Source organism: Sinocyclocheilus rhinocerous, unplaced genomic scaffold, assembly GCF_001515625.1.
Source record: "Sinocyclocheilus rhinocerous isolate Xijiao unplaced genomic scaffold, SAMN03320098_v1.1 scaffold931, whole genome shotgun sequence".
In the NCBI taxonomy this organism is placed as follows: Eukaryota; Metazoa; Chordata; class Actinopteri; order Cypriniformes; family Cyprinidae; genus Sinocyclocheilus; species Sinocyclocheilus rhinocerous.
This window is the reverse complement of record NW_015657104.1, coordinates 358,250-375,084: the sequence shown is the minus strand read 5'-3', so window position 1 is coordinate 375,084 and position 16,835 is coordinate 358,250. Positions and strand designations below refer to the sequence as shown.

Below are 16,835 nucleotides of genomic sequence, written 5' to 3'. Positions count from 1 at the left end.
CGAGCCGAGCGACGACAGAAAGATAGAGATGGCAGATAAAAAACAAAAGAGGAAAACGTCTGCGGAACGATAAGGCAAGAAGTAGGATCCGTGTAAATATCGGATCAGCTTTCCAGTGCTGGTGAGAACTCAAGGAGCGGAAGGCCTGCGATCGGACGCTGAGGTTGCTTTGTTTCTTCTCGATAGGTGAGTAACACCGCGTCTGCGCCGCAACTAAAGTCTGTCTAGTACACTGTACGCGACAAAGCGACCGTTGAAAATCATTTGAAATTTGTGTCAATACGTCATGAATAGAACGCAGCAGCAGTTTTTTGTCTGGGATTTGTCATGTCGTGCAACGCCGCATCCAGTGTAGACTATAGATATGTATTTATAACTCTGGTGTAGACAGCGTCACTGATTATAGTGAGTTCCATAGTATTTTGCCGCGCCGCGCCACTCTCGTCCGGTGTAGACACGGTGTAACATTGGTTTTGCTTTGTTTCACAGAACTAATCGTTGCCTGGGTTGCATACATATGTGTGGGGCAGAGCTATCAAAATAGGGGCGAGACCCTTTTGGGGTAGGGGCGTGTTTGTTTTGGTGATTTCAAATGTCAACATTGGCTACCAGAAATCGCTTACCCCACCTTTAAAAAAAAATCCTTCTGATCCCAAACTTTTCATGTGATCCTTTAGAAATCATTCCAATATGCTGATTTGGTGCTCAATAATTACTTTTAATTATTATAAAACTGGTATGCTGCTTAATATTTTTATTTTTATCATTGATGAATAGAAAGTTCAAAAGAAAATCATTTATTTAAAACAGAAATCTTTTCTAAAATTATAATTATAAATTATATTTACTTTTGGTCAATTTAATGCATTCTTACTGAATAAAAGTGCATTTCTTAAAAAAAAAAAAAAAAGACAACCTATTCAGGCTTACCTGAATGAAAACAGTCTCAGCATCCTCATCGGTCTCAGCCAATCCAAGAACTGCAATAAACGTGACCTTAAATCCTGCTTCTAGCCCGACTTCAACTGCAACTCCTTGCTGTTTCTCTGCTACAATGAAGGCTGAGAGATGTTTGGAATATGATTTCAGCTGTGTATGTCTGAAGTGATGCAAAGGGGTGACGTAGGACAGCTTCCACTCATTTTTTACCAGAAGAGCAATATGCTCAGGGTCAACCTTATTCTGTAGAAAGAATAAAGACATTTGACACTCAAGCCAGTCTATATCAGTACCAACATATTGAGATATACTGAACGAGTCATTTCTATGATCCCTTACAGTGATTGTTTGTGATTTGGCAGTCCCTCTACTGGTTGGGATCTTCAAGACTGCTAAATGTCCTGGTGTTTGCCAGAAATATGAGGGTGCTTCTACACAACTCCGACCATAACTTTTGCTTCTACGAGTAACAGGTCTGCTGGCGGGAGTATTGACGGCACTGCATGGGTAATACAAGCAACAGATAACGTTATGGTTATTAATAACGACTCTACTACTAATGGAACCAACAATAGTCAGTAACTTCTGTGTTAATGAATAAACTGTTATATGCTTAAAATACACTAAATATGGAAGGTATAAAGCATTTAAACAAACCACTTGATCAGCAAACAAAAGACAACAGTTCAGACAACCGCTACTATTAGTTTGCTAAACCACTGCATGATCCATTATCGTTGTATTAAGCGAGACGCGCAAATGTGTTGTGTTTCAAATAAGAATTCTGCGCTACAAAACGTTTTAAAAATAAGTTTAAAATATTAAATCTGTCGTACCTGCCTCTCCCCTCCATGATGAACAAAAACACACCGAGCCACAAAAAAAAAAAAAACAAGCAGGAAGAGGACTTGAACATCCCGCTTTCCCATCGTGCAACGGGGCCGGGCAGGAATACTAGTCGATTGCTGCTACCAAGAGAAATATGTATCATATATTTCTACATTTAGTCGACTCTAGATCATACTTACCAGGATAAATAAATGGTGTTTACAGATTTAAAATTATGGTACATAAAAATAATAAAAGTTGTTTATTGTCATGTTACAAAAGATTAAATCGATTAGTTCTTGTTTGATTAGTCACGTTAAAGCTGCAGCACACGGATGCAGTTCACAACTTTCACGATTCAGAATGTCAGTGAAAATTCATCTGGATTAAGATTTTTAATTTAGTTCAGTTATTTTTATATGTCATGTGAGGCACATTTTATAGGTGTCTGTATTATGTGTAGACCGAATTAGTTAAGGAAAGGAAAGAAAAACAGGTGACCGTCAGTGTCACATTCACTGCAATAATGTAACTGGATAACGTTATATCGATCTAGACTTGCGTACACAAAGGGGACATAAACAAAACATATACAGTTGTGTGAAGTAACCGCTCTGAGAAGTATCTTTTCATTTGTTAAAGACAAGAAAGAATAATTTTTAGCCAGATACACCACGACCCCGCATTCAGGACAATGGCAAACAAATACAGATTATTTTTGTTTAGATCAACCCAGCAGGTGTTGAGGTGTCTGTATAGCAGAAGAGCAGTACCTTCCATCAATCATATTTATTCCACAAAACCATCTCTACCTCCAAATTCGTTAGCATGGGCTTCTAACATCTCCAGAAGCTGCTCTACTTACTCATCAGGTAATGTGACCTTCATTAAACTTGACAGTGTATTTGTAATAGCCCTTTTCGGTAGCTTCAGTGTGATATCTTTTTGTGTCTTGTAGGTCAAAGCAGTTTTTCATTGAGAAGCCACACGTGTGGAGAATTGTGCTCCAGTCATGTAGATGAAGAGGTTACTTTATGTGGCTGGATTCAGTACTTGAGGTTTGAGACACAATGCTTACTCTTTCAAAAATTCACTTGAGCCACATCACTATATCAGATAAACATATCTGTACTTGGCTGTTTAGGCAAGATCTTTTTGTGATCTTGAGAGACTTCAGTGGATTGGTGCAAATTCTTATCCCACAGGATGAGGTAGCAACACGCTTTTATTGCTTTCCTATTCTGTGTCTGATCATTTAATTCTGGTGCTTACCCACTTATTCATTTGTTGCAGTAACGTGTTTTCACCATTACTGTATATTTTTCTTTGACACTTTATTTCTTTAGTCCAAATCAGAACTGAAGAATGCTTTTCTTGGTCTCACTGTGGAGTCGGTCATCATGGTTAAAGGAAGGGTCAGGCGTAGACCAGAGGGACAGGAGAATAAGGTTGCTATGTCTGTTCATATGCACAATAAAGAGAAAAGTTTGACACCGTACAGTTCAGTGTGAAATATGTGTTAATTTGTAATTTTTATTCAATATTAGAAAATGTCCACAGGTGAAATCGAGGTCTGTGCTGAGAGCATGGAAGTGTTGAATACCTGTCGAAAGCTGCCATTTGAAATTAAAGAATTTGTCAAAGTAAGTAAAAATAATTTTTTTAGACTATATAAAAAAAGTTTTGCATGCATTAAATTTGCATTATGAAGTAGTTCTAGTTTTGCTTACAGTAGTTCTACAGTGAATCTCATAAAGAACATAACAAGGTCATATTTCACTACAAAATCAAAAGGAAAAAAAAATGTATACCATTCAAAATTTTGGGTTCTTTTAAATTTATTTTAAAGTTTTTTTTGTTGTTTTTTTTAATCAAAAACAGTAATATTGTAAAATATTATTACAAATTAAAATGACTGTTTTTATATTCATATATTTAAAAATGTAATTTATTCTTCTGATGAAAGCTGAATATTCAGCAGCTATTACTCCAGTCTTCAGTGTCACATGATCCTTCAGAAATCATTCTAATATGCTGATTTGGTGCTCAAGAAAGATTTCTTATTACATCTTATTACATTACATTTCTTAGAACATTTTTTTTCAGAATTCTTGAATGAATAGAAAGTAAATTAAAAAACAGTATTTATTTATGTATTTTTTATTTTTTTATTGTAAAAATATACAATTATTTAACTATTTGTTGTTACTTTTTATCAGTTATCTTGCAGGGACAAGGACAGGATCTTTGATTCAGTGTCATGGAAATTATGTCACAATTAAGAAAAAATCTTAATTGGCTTAAAAATATGAATTATGACCTTGGAGTGTTTCATGACAGTGTTTGTGATATGTCATTTGCTGTGCAATAGCCAATGAATTTCATTGCAGATGGATGTTCTTTTCGTTATGTATATGAGGTTATGAGGTTCACAGAGTAACACTTGTTGTCCAAGTTGGATAAAAAAAAATCCCTGATACGTTTAATTTTAATTATTTTGTTCGCCTTGAAGAAATCTGAAGCCCTCCGGATGCAGTATCGCTATCTTGATCTTCGGTCACCCAGGATGCAGTACAATTTAAGACTGAGATCACAAATGGTGATGAAAATGAGGGAGTACCTTTGCAATTTGCATGGTGAGGATTTACAGTGGTATATTCATGCTTGTACATACATCTGTTCATGTACTACAATACTCACTGGACATTACCTGTCTTTCCCCAAGGATTCGTGGATGTGGAAACACCAACACTGTTTAAGAGAACACCAGGGGTAAATATTTTTTTCTGTATAAATCAAGTGTCATTCTTATAACCGAAATATAATGCAAGATGCTAATTCAGATACACACTATTTTTTGTTTCATAGGAATCTATCCCATGTTGCTCTGCACATTTAATCAATATGGAATTAAGAAAAATATATTCATATATAATATGTACTTGCTATTCATATGCACTCCAAATCTTCAGGAATTCAGAAACGTGGCCATGAGTGTTTATTTATTTGTTAACTTTATTAAACTTCCAATCTTTGTAAAACTGCACTCATAAAAAAAACACAAAACAAATATAATACTTACTGAGCCAAATCCAAAGAATGTAGAGGATGTATTGTGCAGAATGTAGCTTGACACACTAAGCATAAAAACATTTTGTAATTGCAGAAAGGTTGAATTTATGAGAGCTTATTTTACGCTACACAATGCTTCTATGGTGACTCATGCTTCTGTCTCTTGTCTCCTGCAAGACACCCCTGTAAGGCTTGCCCAAACATCAACAAAATACAGCTGGTGCGAAATATTGCCAGATCATTACCCAAAAAAAATTCTGAGCAATCACATCACTCTGGTTTGCTCCCTCTGGCTTTGTTGTTCTAAGAACTTTTACATCTGTTTTCAGCGAATGGTCTTTTAAAACTTTTAAAGCTTTGATACATATGTATGAGTGTCTGAATGCTACTCACTTTATCTTGGTAACTCCGCTGTTACTGGACACTTCAGTTTGCAGAATAAATTAATCAAGGCTGAGTGAGAATAGTGAATTTATACAATGGTATCGGTAATTGAAAGCATTTTTGCATTTTTTTTTTTACATTCATGCACAATGTGTGATTGACACACTTAAAAACAATTGCATTTTCCACCATTGACATATACACAATTGCAGTGTTTTTTCTATACTGTTGTCGCTTAATTTAAACAATATTTAAAAAATGGTTTGAGCCTATATGTTTTTGTAAAGTCACACAAATTGACGTTAGTGAAATAACTTCAGAATTATACTATTATTAGACTTATTTATTTCTAAAAAATTCAGTACTTTTGGCTAAATAAATTCATTTCGGTGCATCATTAAAAACTGCCTTCCAAATAGTACAAGTACAGCTGCGGAAAAGTCTATGGCACAACAAGGTGGTCAGTAGGGGGCAGATGATCATCTGGAATGTTACCATGTCTGCTAAATGACTTCAATATGAAAACCCAGAGGATTTTTACAGTTGTAGCTGTTGAATAACCATCTATCTTATGTAGGAGGACTTCTCTGTATACAAAACCCATCTATTTTTAATAGATGGATGGATGGGTGAATAGATAGAAGGATGTGTGGGTGGATGGATGGATGGATGTATAGATGGATGGATAGATAGATGGATGGATGGATGGATGGATAGATAGATAGGTATTAAGCTGCACTGATATATAGACATCATTGGACGTCATTGAGGTGTTTTACATTTTTTAATATTTTGCATGTTTTTTTTTCTCCCCCTGAACTGTGCAAATTTATTTTTGCTTCTCTCTTTTGTATTTCATAATGTGACTTTAATTTATCAGATTGGCTTGAGATATGCTGGCTGATTCAGTTCTCTGTGAGAGGCAGGAATACACAGAGTTTATCCAAGTGTAACTGTGTTTCTCAGGGTGCCAAAGAGTTTGTGGTGCCATCTGGAGACCCTGGGAAGTTCTACTCTCTTCCACAGAGCCCACAGCAGTTCAAACAGCTTCTTATGGTGGCTGGCATAGACCGGTAAAAAGCATGTTTTCTTCCTTCCTTTCCTTCATATTCACAGATTGTTTTCAGATGCTTGGCACGTTCACTAAACTCTGCCTTCACTGACTGACAGCACCTTGAAAACAAAGCTACACCCTGTTGGCCAACACGCTCTCGGAATCAGTATTAGTCTTAGATGTTAGCAGCTCTGAATTGTGCAGAACTGCATTTATTCCAATGCTGTGCAAAATGCCAAAACAGTGAAATGTATGTGGAGTTTACTGCCTGATACGGATTAGAATGCTGCTTTGAATTCTAGCCGCTTTTTGATGATTTTTTCTAATTTGGAATTCAAAGCAAAGAATTGTGAGGTGGTATCAGCACATCAGTCACTGTGTGGGTTGCTGCTGACATGTTTAGCTTTGCTTACAATGTATGTGTATTAAAGGGGTCTAGAGTTAAAATAGTAATAGTAGTTAACATTAAAGAATTGTCAGATTTCACAGGACCTAATATATGATCATTTTAAACTCAACTTTTTAAGTGAGTGCGAGATGATGGCAGATATAATATAAATGTAAACGTAGAGGAAATGAACATGTACAATAAAATATCCGAGGTCAGCTGATAAATAAAAAATCTCTAATATCGACCAATAACCAATATGGGTTCCCCTGTTATGATTTCCCATTTTATTTGTAATGCAACATTTTTTTAAATAATTATACATATACTGACACTGAAGACTGGAGTAATGGCTTCTGAAAATTCAGACTTGCCATCACTTGCCATCGTAATAATATTTCACAGTATTACTGTTTTAAAGTTTTTTATTTTATTTTACTGTTTTTAAAGCCTTCTTGAGCAGCATAAACTTCTTTCAGAATCATTGAAGAATCTTACTGACCCCAAATGTTTGAGTGGTAGTGTATATTATTTATTTATTTATTATAAATATTATAGTATTATTCTGAGTGCACCTTTAAATACTTAAAAAGAGATTTCTTTTGTGAAATAAAGTTGAAGCAAAACCAGGTGAACAAAAGTGTGAGAGAGGGTGGGCAACCACCCAGAACACACTAGTATTGTGTTGACATTTTTGCACAGGTAAGCACCTCTCTCATGTTGTTCAGAAAATGCAAAAGTCTAGTTTCTATTAGAGTTTGATAAATGATAATGGCCACAATAGTCTTTTTTTTTTTTTTTCAATTTTGGCAGCACATTTCTTTGAATTAGTATATGCGCTAAGCCAGGACTGCAGGCTATTTTTAATGAAAAGTCTGTCAAAGGACAATGATATGCTATGCATGATTTAAAAATGTCAGTCAGTATTGGTCCACAGTCACTCACTTGCTGGTTATCTCCTGCAATCTCAGGTACTTTCAGCTCGCTCGCTGCTACCGAGACGAGGGCTCCAAGCCTGACAGACAGCCTGAATTCACACAGGTAATGATGCCGCAGCATGTCTGACAATATCTGTGAAACTGGGGCTCGATTTTGATGCAGATGAATATTGATTGTGGTAATGATGTGGCTCACTCTAACTTCCACTCATGAGAGTGAGAGCTGCTAACAGGCTTTGCAGGATTCTCACTCAGACTAAAAATCATGAACCCCAAAAGACCATTTCGCTTCTGTTCAGACAGGCACTAAAAATCGGAACTTTTTTTCTTTTTTGGTGCATTTGTGCCAAATCCGATTAGTTGTCAATGTTTTGAATTGCAAAAAAACACATGACATCTAAAACCTGATCCAAACTGCGTTCAAAATTAATTTGAAATCCAATTAAAATCACATTTTATACACCGTCTGAGCAAAAGGATCAAATTTGAAAAACAAATCATATTCATGTGCAGTGTGAACAAAGCATTTTCGCTCATTTCTCTCTTTTTTGTTGACACATCTCCTAGGTGGATATTGAAATATCCTTTGTAGACCAGGCGGGAGTCATGAGTTTGATTGAAGGCTTGGTCCATTACTCCTGGCCAGAGGACAAAGGACAGATTAATGTTCCTTTTCCCTCCATGACTTATGAGGAAGCCATGAGAGACTATGGAGTTGACAAACCAGACACTAGATTTGGGATGAAGGTGACCGCATGTTCTTTCTTTGTACACATCATCCTAGATTGGACATAAGACATCAATGAGGTTGTTTGCATGCTGGCCGTCCTTGGCGTCACGCTGTGCTGGCATCCTGTTTCCCCACACATCACAGAATTTCATGCGGTGCTCAACAATTAAAAATGAATCCCTCGTGATACGTTTTCTTGCATTTGTGTGCGTCCTAAATGCGTTCAGTTCTGCTCATAGATTTACAGAGCCTTTTGCTGAATCTGTGTTGTTTTAGCATTTCGATAAATAAGAGATAAATGTTAAATACACAACCATTCAAAAGTTTGGGGTCAGTACATTTTTTTTAAAGAAATTAATAATTGATTATATTAATAAATTAAATTGATCAGAAGGGACAGTAAAAGCATTTATAATGTTGCAAAAAATATATATTTCAAATAAATGCTGTTCTTTTGAAATTTCTATTCATCAATTAATCCTGAAAAAAGTATTACTGGTTCCAAAAGAATATATTTAAGCAGCACAACTGTTTTCAGCATTGCTGATAATAAAAAGTGTCTTGAGCACCAAATCAGCATATTAGAATGATTTTTGATGAATCATGTGACACTGAAGGCTGGAGTAATGGCTGCTGAAAATTCAGCTTTGACAGCACAGGAATAAATTACATTTTAAAATATATGAAAGTAGGAAAGTTATTTAAAATTGTAATGATATTTCACAATATTGTTGTTTTTACTGTATTTTGATTAAATAAATGCATGCTTGGTCTTTTTTTTACTCCAAACCTTTGAATGGCAGTGTATGCATTTGTTTTAATTACATGTTTTTTTTTTATTGTTTAAGTTTTATTATAATTTAAAAATATATATATATTTACATATATTCCACAAGACACAACTAAATTTACACAAATTGTCTTAATAATAAATTTATATTCCCTTTGTGTCCTGATGTGATAGTTGTCGACTGAGTGGCAAAACTCCACAAGTTAATTCTGAAGTGTTTTCTTTTATACAGCTTGTGGATGTCACCACAGCATTCCAGGGATCGCAAATCGAGTTCATCAAAGATGCACTTCTTAAACCGAGTGGCTGCATTCAGGCCATCTGCGTCCCAGAAGGAACGGTAAGGACAGAATCTGGAGATTCTCATTCTTATGTCCCAACACCGCAACTGAATCTACAGTGTAGTCAGTGTAGTCTGATTTCCAAACAAATTAATCTTTTCAAGCAGCTCTTTCTAGTGATTTAAAACTGACAACACAATAAGTGTAGCCTGGTTTTCAGACTAATAATTATTACGGGCTGAATGAATGTATCAATCAATGAAATAATTTGCCACATTAGTAAACTTAGTATTAAATGAATTTCATTTGCAGCTCAAAAGAACGGAATTAATCACTAACAAATTAGTATTGATAAGATTAAAATTCTTTTTATATTCCTTAGAATTCATATTCTTGCCCTTCAAGGAGTCACCAAACCAGAAATGTGCTCCTTTTAACTTATTAAAATTATTTAACTTATTATATTGGAAATCAATGAGCAGCATAATCAATGATGTAATTCACATGGTCTTTATTCTATTTAGACTTTTATTAAAAAGTAACTGCATGTGTTGAGCATTACAGTTTCTCCCATTCATACTGTATATCTAAGAGTGGTCCGTCTTCTCCCCCTTATACTACCTCTGAAGCAGTTGAAGCTAACTGTGTGTGGCATTTCTTCCGCAGAAATACCTGAAGGGCAAAGACTTAGAGTTCCTGAAACAAGCAGCCAAGACACAGTATGGTCAGGTGAGTTGTGAGTCTTTCTTCCTTTGTTTGCTGATGAAACGCCACCAGCATTCAGTGTGCGCACATCACTGGAAGTCTCCTGAAATATTTATCTGAAAAGTAATCAATAAGTCAGGATGATTTGGTGGTAAAACAGTCAAATGTAACACACAGCATACTTACCCTGAGGCAAGATCGACCTCACTAGAGGGACACAGCTCTTTATTTGTGTTGTAGGCCGTCCATGGAGTCTTGCAAAGGGAATGTAATATGTGTACATATGTGGTGGTCTCCACATATGTCTCTAATTTATGGCTTGTAATGATTCATATCATATAAAATTGTTTTGATCCATTTTTCATGTTAATTCATGTTAGATGCATTGTAACAAGTTAAAAACTAATACTAATTTGCCTCTTGCCTCAGTCTGCTCTTGTTAGTGGTGCTGCAAAGGCAAACAATATATATTAATATTGCTCATAATGAGGGAACTGTCCCTAAATATTGGGACAGTTCACCCAAAAATGAAAGTTGTCATAATTTTGTCACCCTCCTATCATTCCAAACTTGCATACACTGGAAGTCAAAGGGGTCCAATGGTGTTTTATATGGACAAAAAAATCAGATAGTCAAATTCAGAATATCTTTCTTTGTGTTTTACAGATTACGGTAAGTCATATGGGTTTGGAACAACATGAAGGTGATAAAATTATGACAGAATTTAATTTTTGAAACATATGTGACCTTGGACCACAAAACCAGTCATAAGGGTAAATTTTTTGAAATTGAGATTTATACACCATCTGAAAGCTGAATAAATAAGCTTTCCATTGATGCATGGTTTATTAGGATAGGACACAATATTTGGCCGAGATACAACTATTTAAAAATCTGGAATCTGAGGGTGCAAAAAAAATCAAAATACTGAGAAAATCGCCTTTAAAGTTGTCCAAATTAAGTTCTTAGCAATGCATATTACTAATCAAAAATTAAGTTTTGATATATTTTCGGTAGGAAATTTACAAAATATCTTCATGGAACATTATCTTTACTTAATATCCTAATGATTTTGGCACAAAAGAAAAATCTATAATTTTGACCCATACAATGTTTTTTTGGCTATTGCTACAAATATACCCAAGCGACTTAAGACTGGTTTTGTGGTCCAGGGTCACATATAGCGTAACTAGTGTAGATCAGTTCCCAAAATAAATGGACCTTTTAAGTTATTTGTTTTTTGTAAATCAACTGATTCCCAAACAAATTATCTTTGAGTCGTTTATTTTTAGGGAATTAGAACCATACAGCATGAGCAGAGTTGACCAACCGATTCCCAAATGAATGATTTGTCATTGCTATGTTATGAATAAAAACATATAGCACAACTAGTGTAGTCCGACTCCTGAACAGCTAATTCAGACTCATAACAGCTTATGAGTCGTTTCTTTTTGGTGAATCAAAGTCATACAGAACGACCAGTGTAGTCAAGCCTTTTAATGAATTCAGTGGTTTTCAAGTTCTGGCTCGTTTTACTTTCCAGTGCCGTCCACCTCTCACATTCCACCCTGTCAAATCTCTACTATCCAATAAAATAAATCTAAAAAAAAAAACAAATTTTCTTTAATACTTCTGATAGCCGACTGTTCTGCTTAGTTTTCCCACTCCAAACACTCTAGTCTATATTGTCTTCTGTCTGTATTTATAAATGGAAAGTGAACTTTGAGCTAGTGCTTTTGGCTTGAACTAAATGGCACCGTTAAAGGTGATTCTCCATTGCTATCTGTTTTAGTCCAGGTCTTGGCTTCGTTTGTGTCTGGGAAACCAGCCCGCAGTGTTCTCGAGACTGATGATTGCTCAAGAGTTTGTGCCCTATGCTGTCAATGGAAATTGAATATGGGCCGGTGGAGGAAATGGATGATCATTGCTGCGTTTGCACTGTGTGTCGTACAGGAGGTGAGTGTGGTTCCAGTAAGGGCAGATGGTTCACTGAAATCCCCTCTCAGCCGGCTGCTTTCGGACACGGCCAAACAGCAGCTGCTCCAGATGGCCCAGGCCAATGCTGGAGACCTGATCTTCATCACAGCCGGACCCCGGGAGAACGTGGTGCGTATCCGCTTCCATTTTGTTCCGCATCCTCACAGATTCATATAACCATGCTGATTCAATCTCATGAAAACATCATGAGAGCTCAGGGAGCAAATATCTACAAAAAACTACATGTGGACCACAAGTACATGAAGACATTTTCAGTTGGAGTAAATAATTCAATGCCCAGCGTCCCTGTTTAATGTCCTCAAGTACCTTCCCATCAGTTTTTATGCCCTACAGTGATTGATAAGGGTTTTTGGAAAATATGGCTTCAGAAGAATGCTGACATGATCTAATCACTTTTAAAAGAATATTCATCTTTTCCGTGCCTCAGCTCTCGCTCGGGGCTGGTGCAGATGGTGAGCTTGGCACAAAGTGAGACGGCTGTTTAGTCACAAAGCAGAGATGTGGGAGATGGCTAGTGATAACTGGTGAGCTTTGTGAGCTGAGGTTGTGGGATGAATGGTGATGTTGCTAGTGCAAAGTGGGAGAAATTAGAACTGGGGGAGATCTTTCTCCACAAATATAGCTTTAGAGATTTGGGATTTCATTAGCATGTTCCTGCCCTCAAATACATGCATTGTAAAAGCCTCATGTGGGGTAATTTTTGGCTGTTTCATGAATTAATAAAAATCAGAGTTGTAGTCAAAAATTTAAAATGACTAATCCAAGGTTACAAGTGATTCCCATATGATCTGTAGCTCCTCAGAACATGTCCTTTCTAAGGCAATCCTGAATGTCCTGTTTCTTATTCTGAAATATTCATTACCTTTTTATGTATGTTAAAGGGATAGTGCAAACCAAAAAGTTCAAACTTTCATCATTTCCTTACCTTTCATCATTTCCTCATGTTGGTCCAAACCTGTATGTCCTTCTTTCTTACGTGAAACAAAATAGAAGATATTTCAAAGAATGTGTGAACAGTTTTTGTACTTACAATGAAAGTCAGCAGGGTCCAAAATAACTAGTAACTAGTTAATAGTGAGAATTGGTCCCTAAACTAAAGTGTTATCCAGAAAACTGTTGTCATTAACCAAAACTGTTAATAATCATTTTCAGTAATTGAAATAAAACTGTAATATAAAGATAAATATTACATGAAATACTTAAATAGAAATGTTTCTCTGGCAACTAACTGAAATAATTATAAGTTGAAGCACTAAAAAAAAACATTTAAAAAAAAAAATATTTAAGCTAAATAAAAATCAGTGTTGTATAAAGTATCCAATCGTCATACTTCAATAAAAGTACAGATATCTTTATGGAAATTGACACAAGTAAAATATAAAGTTGCTCATAAGAAAAACACTTAAGTAAAAGTTTTAAAGTAACTCATATTAAAACTACTTAAGTATCAAAAGTACAAGTACATTTTATACATAATGTCACAGCTGATTGTAACAATGGCAACCTAACTGAGAGTCTGGAAATGTATTATATAATATATAGATATATGTATAGGATATATAAGAGTTAAAGGGATTGTTCACAAAAATGAATTTTTTGCAGGACAGTAGAAAAATTGAGGCACGTTGGTCAAAGATGTCCAGTAGAGATGCTCTGATCTTGCTTTTTCATGGCCGATTCTGATTGCTGATTTTTTTTTTACAAGCGAATGAGCCAATTCTGATATGATTGCCAATTTAAAAAATATATATTTATTTAGTTTTAAGCAAGAGAATTAAGAAAGAATTACAATGTGAATTGAATCAAAAGATTCATTCACAAACTAGATATCGCTATGATTGCTTTCTGTTTTTTGCACTTTGCAGTCGCAAATGTAACGAAAGGGTCAGGAGAAATGAATCGGAGTGAAAGTATAATTTTTTCCTTTAATATGTAGTAAAGTAAAAGTCAGCAAAAATATTTATACTCGAGTAAAGTACAGATACCTAAAAACTGTACTTAAGTACCGTAACGAAGTATTTGTACTTTGTTACTATACATCACTGTTAAAAATATATTAAAACAATTACAAAATCACATAAAAGGTTAAGTTAAAGCCATTGTGGTGTTGCAGGTTTGAGTCTGAATCCATTCCCTCTTTCTGTCCTGATGATTTCTTGCAATGCTTCACTATTTAGCTATATAATAGAATGCGTCATGTTTTAGCGCCCTCTGTTGGGGAAGCTGAGACTGCAGTGCGCGGAGCTGCTTGAGAGCTACGGTGTGCCTGTTCGTGACCCATCTGTCTTTCACTTCTTGTGGGTGGTGGACTTTCCCCTCTTCTTACCCAAAGAGGATAATCCAGAGATGCTTGAGGCTGCCCACCATCCCTTCACTGCTCCAGTCCCCGAGGATGCCCATCTGCTGTACACCCAACCCCGCAAGGTATGTACCACACATCTCAGGCAGTACATCACAGACTGTCTTTTTTAACCTTATAGGATCATAGCTTTGCATTTTGATGGAAACACTTAAGAGGATAGGCTGTGTTTATTTGATAAAAAGGTAAAAACTGTAATATTGTGAAATATTATTCCAATTTAAAATAACTGTTTTCTATTATAATATATTTTAAACTGTAATTTATTCTTGTGGTGGCAAAGCTGAATTTTCAGCAGCCATTACTTCAGACTTCAGTGTCACATGATCCTTTATAAATTATACTAATGGTTTAGTGATGCATATTTTTCTACATAGTTGTGCTTTGCTCTAATATTTGCTCATAAGTCATAATGATTTATGAGAAAATCTTTCTTTGGAGTCATTTTATTATAAGCATCAAATGGGTTGACAAATTGGTCTGAATGATTAATTAGCTAGTTGGTCTAAATCAAAACCATAAAAAAAAAAATCCTTATCCAGTTATCACAATTGACTGGAAATATAATGTAAATGTCACAAAAAAATGTATTGTTTTCATACCTACCAAAACAATCCTACTTCTGACATCCATAATACATAATACAATAATACATTTTGTCAAGGACAAAAGTGACATTTCAGATTATTATATCATGGTTCATCGCAATGTATTGAATCGTGACATACTGTATACTGTATAGTGGGGTCCAAAAGTCTGAGACATCATTTAAAATGTCTTTTTTGTAATTTATACCAAAAAAAATGTAGTACTAGATAGCATAATAAATAATAGAATTTGTAATAAAAATGTATGCAATTAGAAAAAACAAAAAGAAAACATTTTCAATGGCGGTCTCAAGCATACCGGGTGGCATAATCGACGATCACCAGGATGTGTTCATGTCCCCGGGCAGACTTAGGCAACGGCCCCACAAGGTCCATCCCGATGCGCTCGAAGGGCACCTCGATGATGGGCAGCGGTATCAGCGGACTGCGGGGAGGCGTCCTGGGAGACGTCACTTGGCAGGTCGGGCAGGCTTGGCAGAACCTCGGTCACACGCTGCTTTCTGTGGGAAAAGTGAGAGGGCGATTTAGTGCTCAGTCTCATGGAGGAATCTCCTAGATGGCAGGGCTTGCGTGGTTTATGTAGCCGCCGCCTGATGAGGTGCAGCTGTGACCGATCAGCCTGTGATGATGATGGCCAGGTGCTCTTCGCTTGTTTCCAGGGCGACGCTGATGAAGTTTTCTGGACGCTCGTCACACATGAGACAGTTCAGTGTTTCCCAAACCTTTTTTTAGCCACGGCACAGTTTTGATAAGTAAAAAGTCCCATGGCACACCACTAAGCACTGAAATATAGCAAAATTGCACAAACATACATTGCTCCAAATGGCATATTAAAACTGGATATTATAAGTAGTACTCGCATTTAAAGAGGTCATATGATGCGATTTCAATTTTTCCTTTCTCTTTGAAGTGTTACAAGCTCTTGGTGCATAAAGAAGATCTGTAAACAAGCAAAGACTAAAGTCTCAAATCCAAAGAGATATTCTTTATAAAAGTTAAGAGTCAACCACGCCTACCTAAAACGGCTCGTTCTAACACGCCCCCACATACCTACGTCACTATCTGGGAAGATTTGCATAACGCCGCCCAAATGTTCACGCAAAGAAAGAAGACGTAACTTTTATTCTCGCTGTAGTATTGTTGCCGCCGCCGCTAATGCTTGTTACATACTATTGACCCAGTACTGACACATATTATTTATTAGGTGGTTGGCTTTGTTTATTAATTTTTGTTTCTTTGTTTGTTTGTAATCAAAGATAAAGTACACGTTATATTTGTGTGTCGAAGATAAGGCTTTATTTTTGACAAAAGCTTGGTGTTCAGTTTAATAAGATTTAATTTTTTTTTAGCTAGCTTTATTTTATTTGAATCATGTTTACATGGTATGTCTACAATTTAAAGTAATGGGTTGCGTTTTTCACAATTCAGAAAGGGCTTTTTTCCTCAGATAACTTCCTCAGACATCAAGACAATACAATATTAAGTAGCCTACGTCACATTACCACTAAAGAAACCTGTGAAAACCCCCACTTCCATTGTTTCATTCAGGCACATTTCCGAGCAAATTAGAGGGAAACGAATATTCTCGAAGCTCTTAAAGGGGTCATATGACGTTGCTAAAAAGAACATTATTTTGTGTATTTGGTGTAATGCAATGTGTTTATGCGGTTTAAGGTTCAAAAAACACATTATTTTCCACATACTGTACATTATTGTTTCTCCTCTATGCCCCGCCTTCTGAAACGCGTCGATTTTTACAAA

General features: G+C 35.9%; 2 protein-coding genes across 3 annotated transcripts in view; one reads left to right on the top strand and one right to left on the bottom strand.

Moving 5' to 3' along the window:
- The window catches only part of LOC107720853 (centromere protein L-like), a 3,534-nt gene extending 1,664 nt beyond the window's left edge, over positions 1–1,870 (bottom strand). Inside the window, exons 1-3 of the mRNA XM_016528686.1 lie at positions 1,776–1,870; positions 1,279–1,438; positions 931–1,182 (exon numbers count right to left, since the gene is read on the bottom strand). Of these exons, the coding sequence (XP_016384172.1) occupies positions 931–1,182; positions 1,279–1,438; positions 1,776–1,855 (492 nt within the window). The 5' untranslated portion in view covers positions 1,856–1,870. The remainder of the gene's footprint in view (positions 1–930; positions 1,183–1,278; positions 1,439–1,775) is intronic.
- Positions 1,871–2,074: 204 nt separating this feature from the next.
- The window catches only part of LOC107720851 (aspartate--tRNA ligase, mitochondrial-like), a 23,878-nt gene continuing 9,117 nt past the window's right edge, over positions 2,075–16,835 (top strand). Inside the window, exons 1-15 of one of the 2 annotated variants that reach the window (XM_016528681.1) lie at positions 2,075–2,158; positions 2,494–2,639; positions 2,726–2,825; positions 2,912–2,978; positions 3,114–3,215; positions 3,315–3,410; positions 4,280–4,403; positions 4,493–4,539; positions 6,190–6,296; positions 7,637–7,706; positions 8,171–8,350; positions 9,356–9,463; positions 10,071–10,133; positions 12,063–12,215; positions 14,313–14,531. In XM_016528681.1, coding sequence (XP_016384167.1) covers positions 2,103–2,158; positions 2,494–2,639; positions 2,726–2,825; positions 2,912–2,978; positions 3,114–3,215; positions 3,315–3,410; positions 4,280–4,403; positions 4,493–4,539; positions 6,190–6,296; positions 7,637–7,706; positions 8,171–8,350; positions 9,356–9,463; positions 10,071–10,133; positions 12,063–12,215; positions 14,313–14,531 — 1,638 coding nt within the window. In that variant the 5' untranslated portion in view covers positions 2,075–2,102. Of the gene's footprint in view, positions 2,640–2,725; positions 2,826–2,911; positions 2,979–3,113; positions 3,216–3,314; positions 3,411–4,279; positions 4,404–4,492; positions 4,540–6,189; positions 6,297–7,636; positions 7,707–8,170; positions 8,351–9,355; positions 9,464–10,070; positions 10,134–12,062; positions 12,216–14,312; positions 14,532–16,835 lie in introns of both variants that reach the window. The other variant, XM_016528682.1, reaches the window with a different exon arrangement.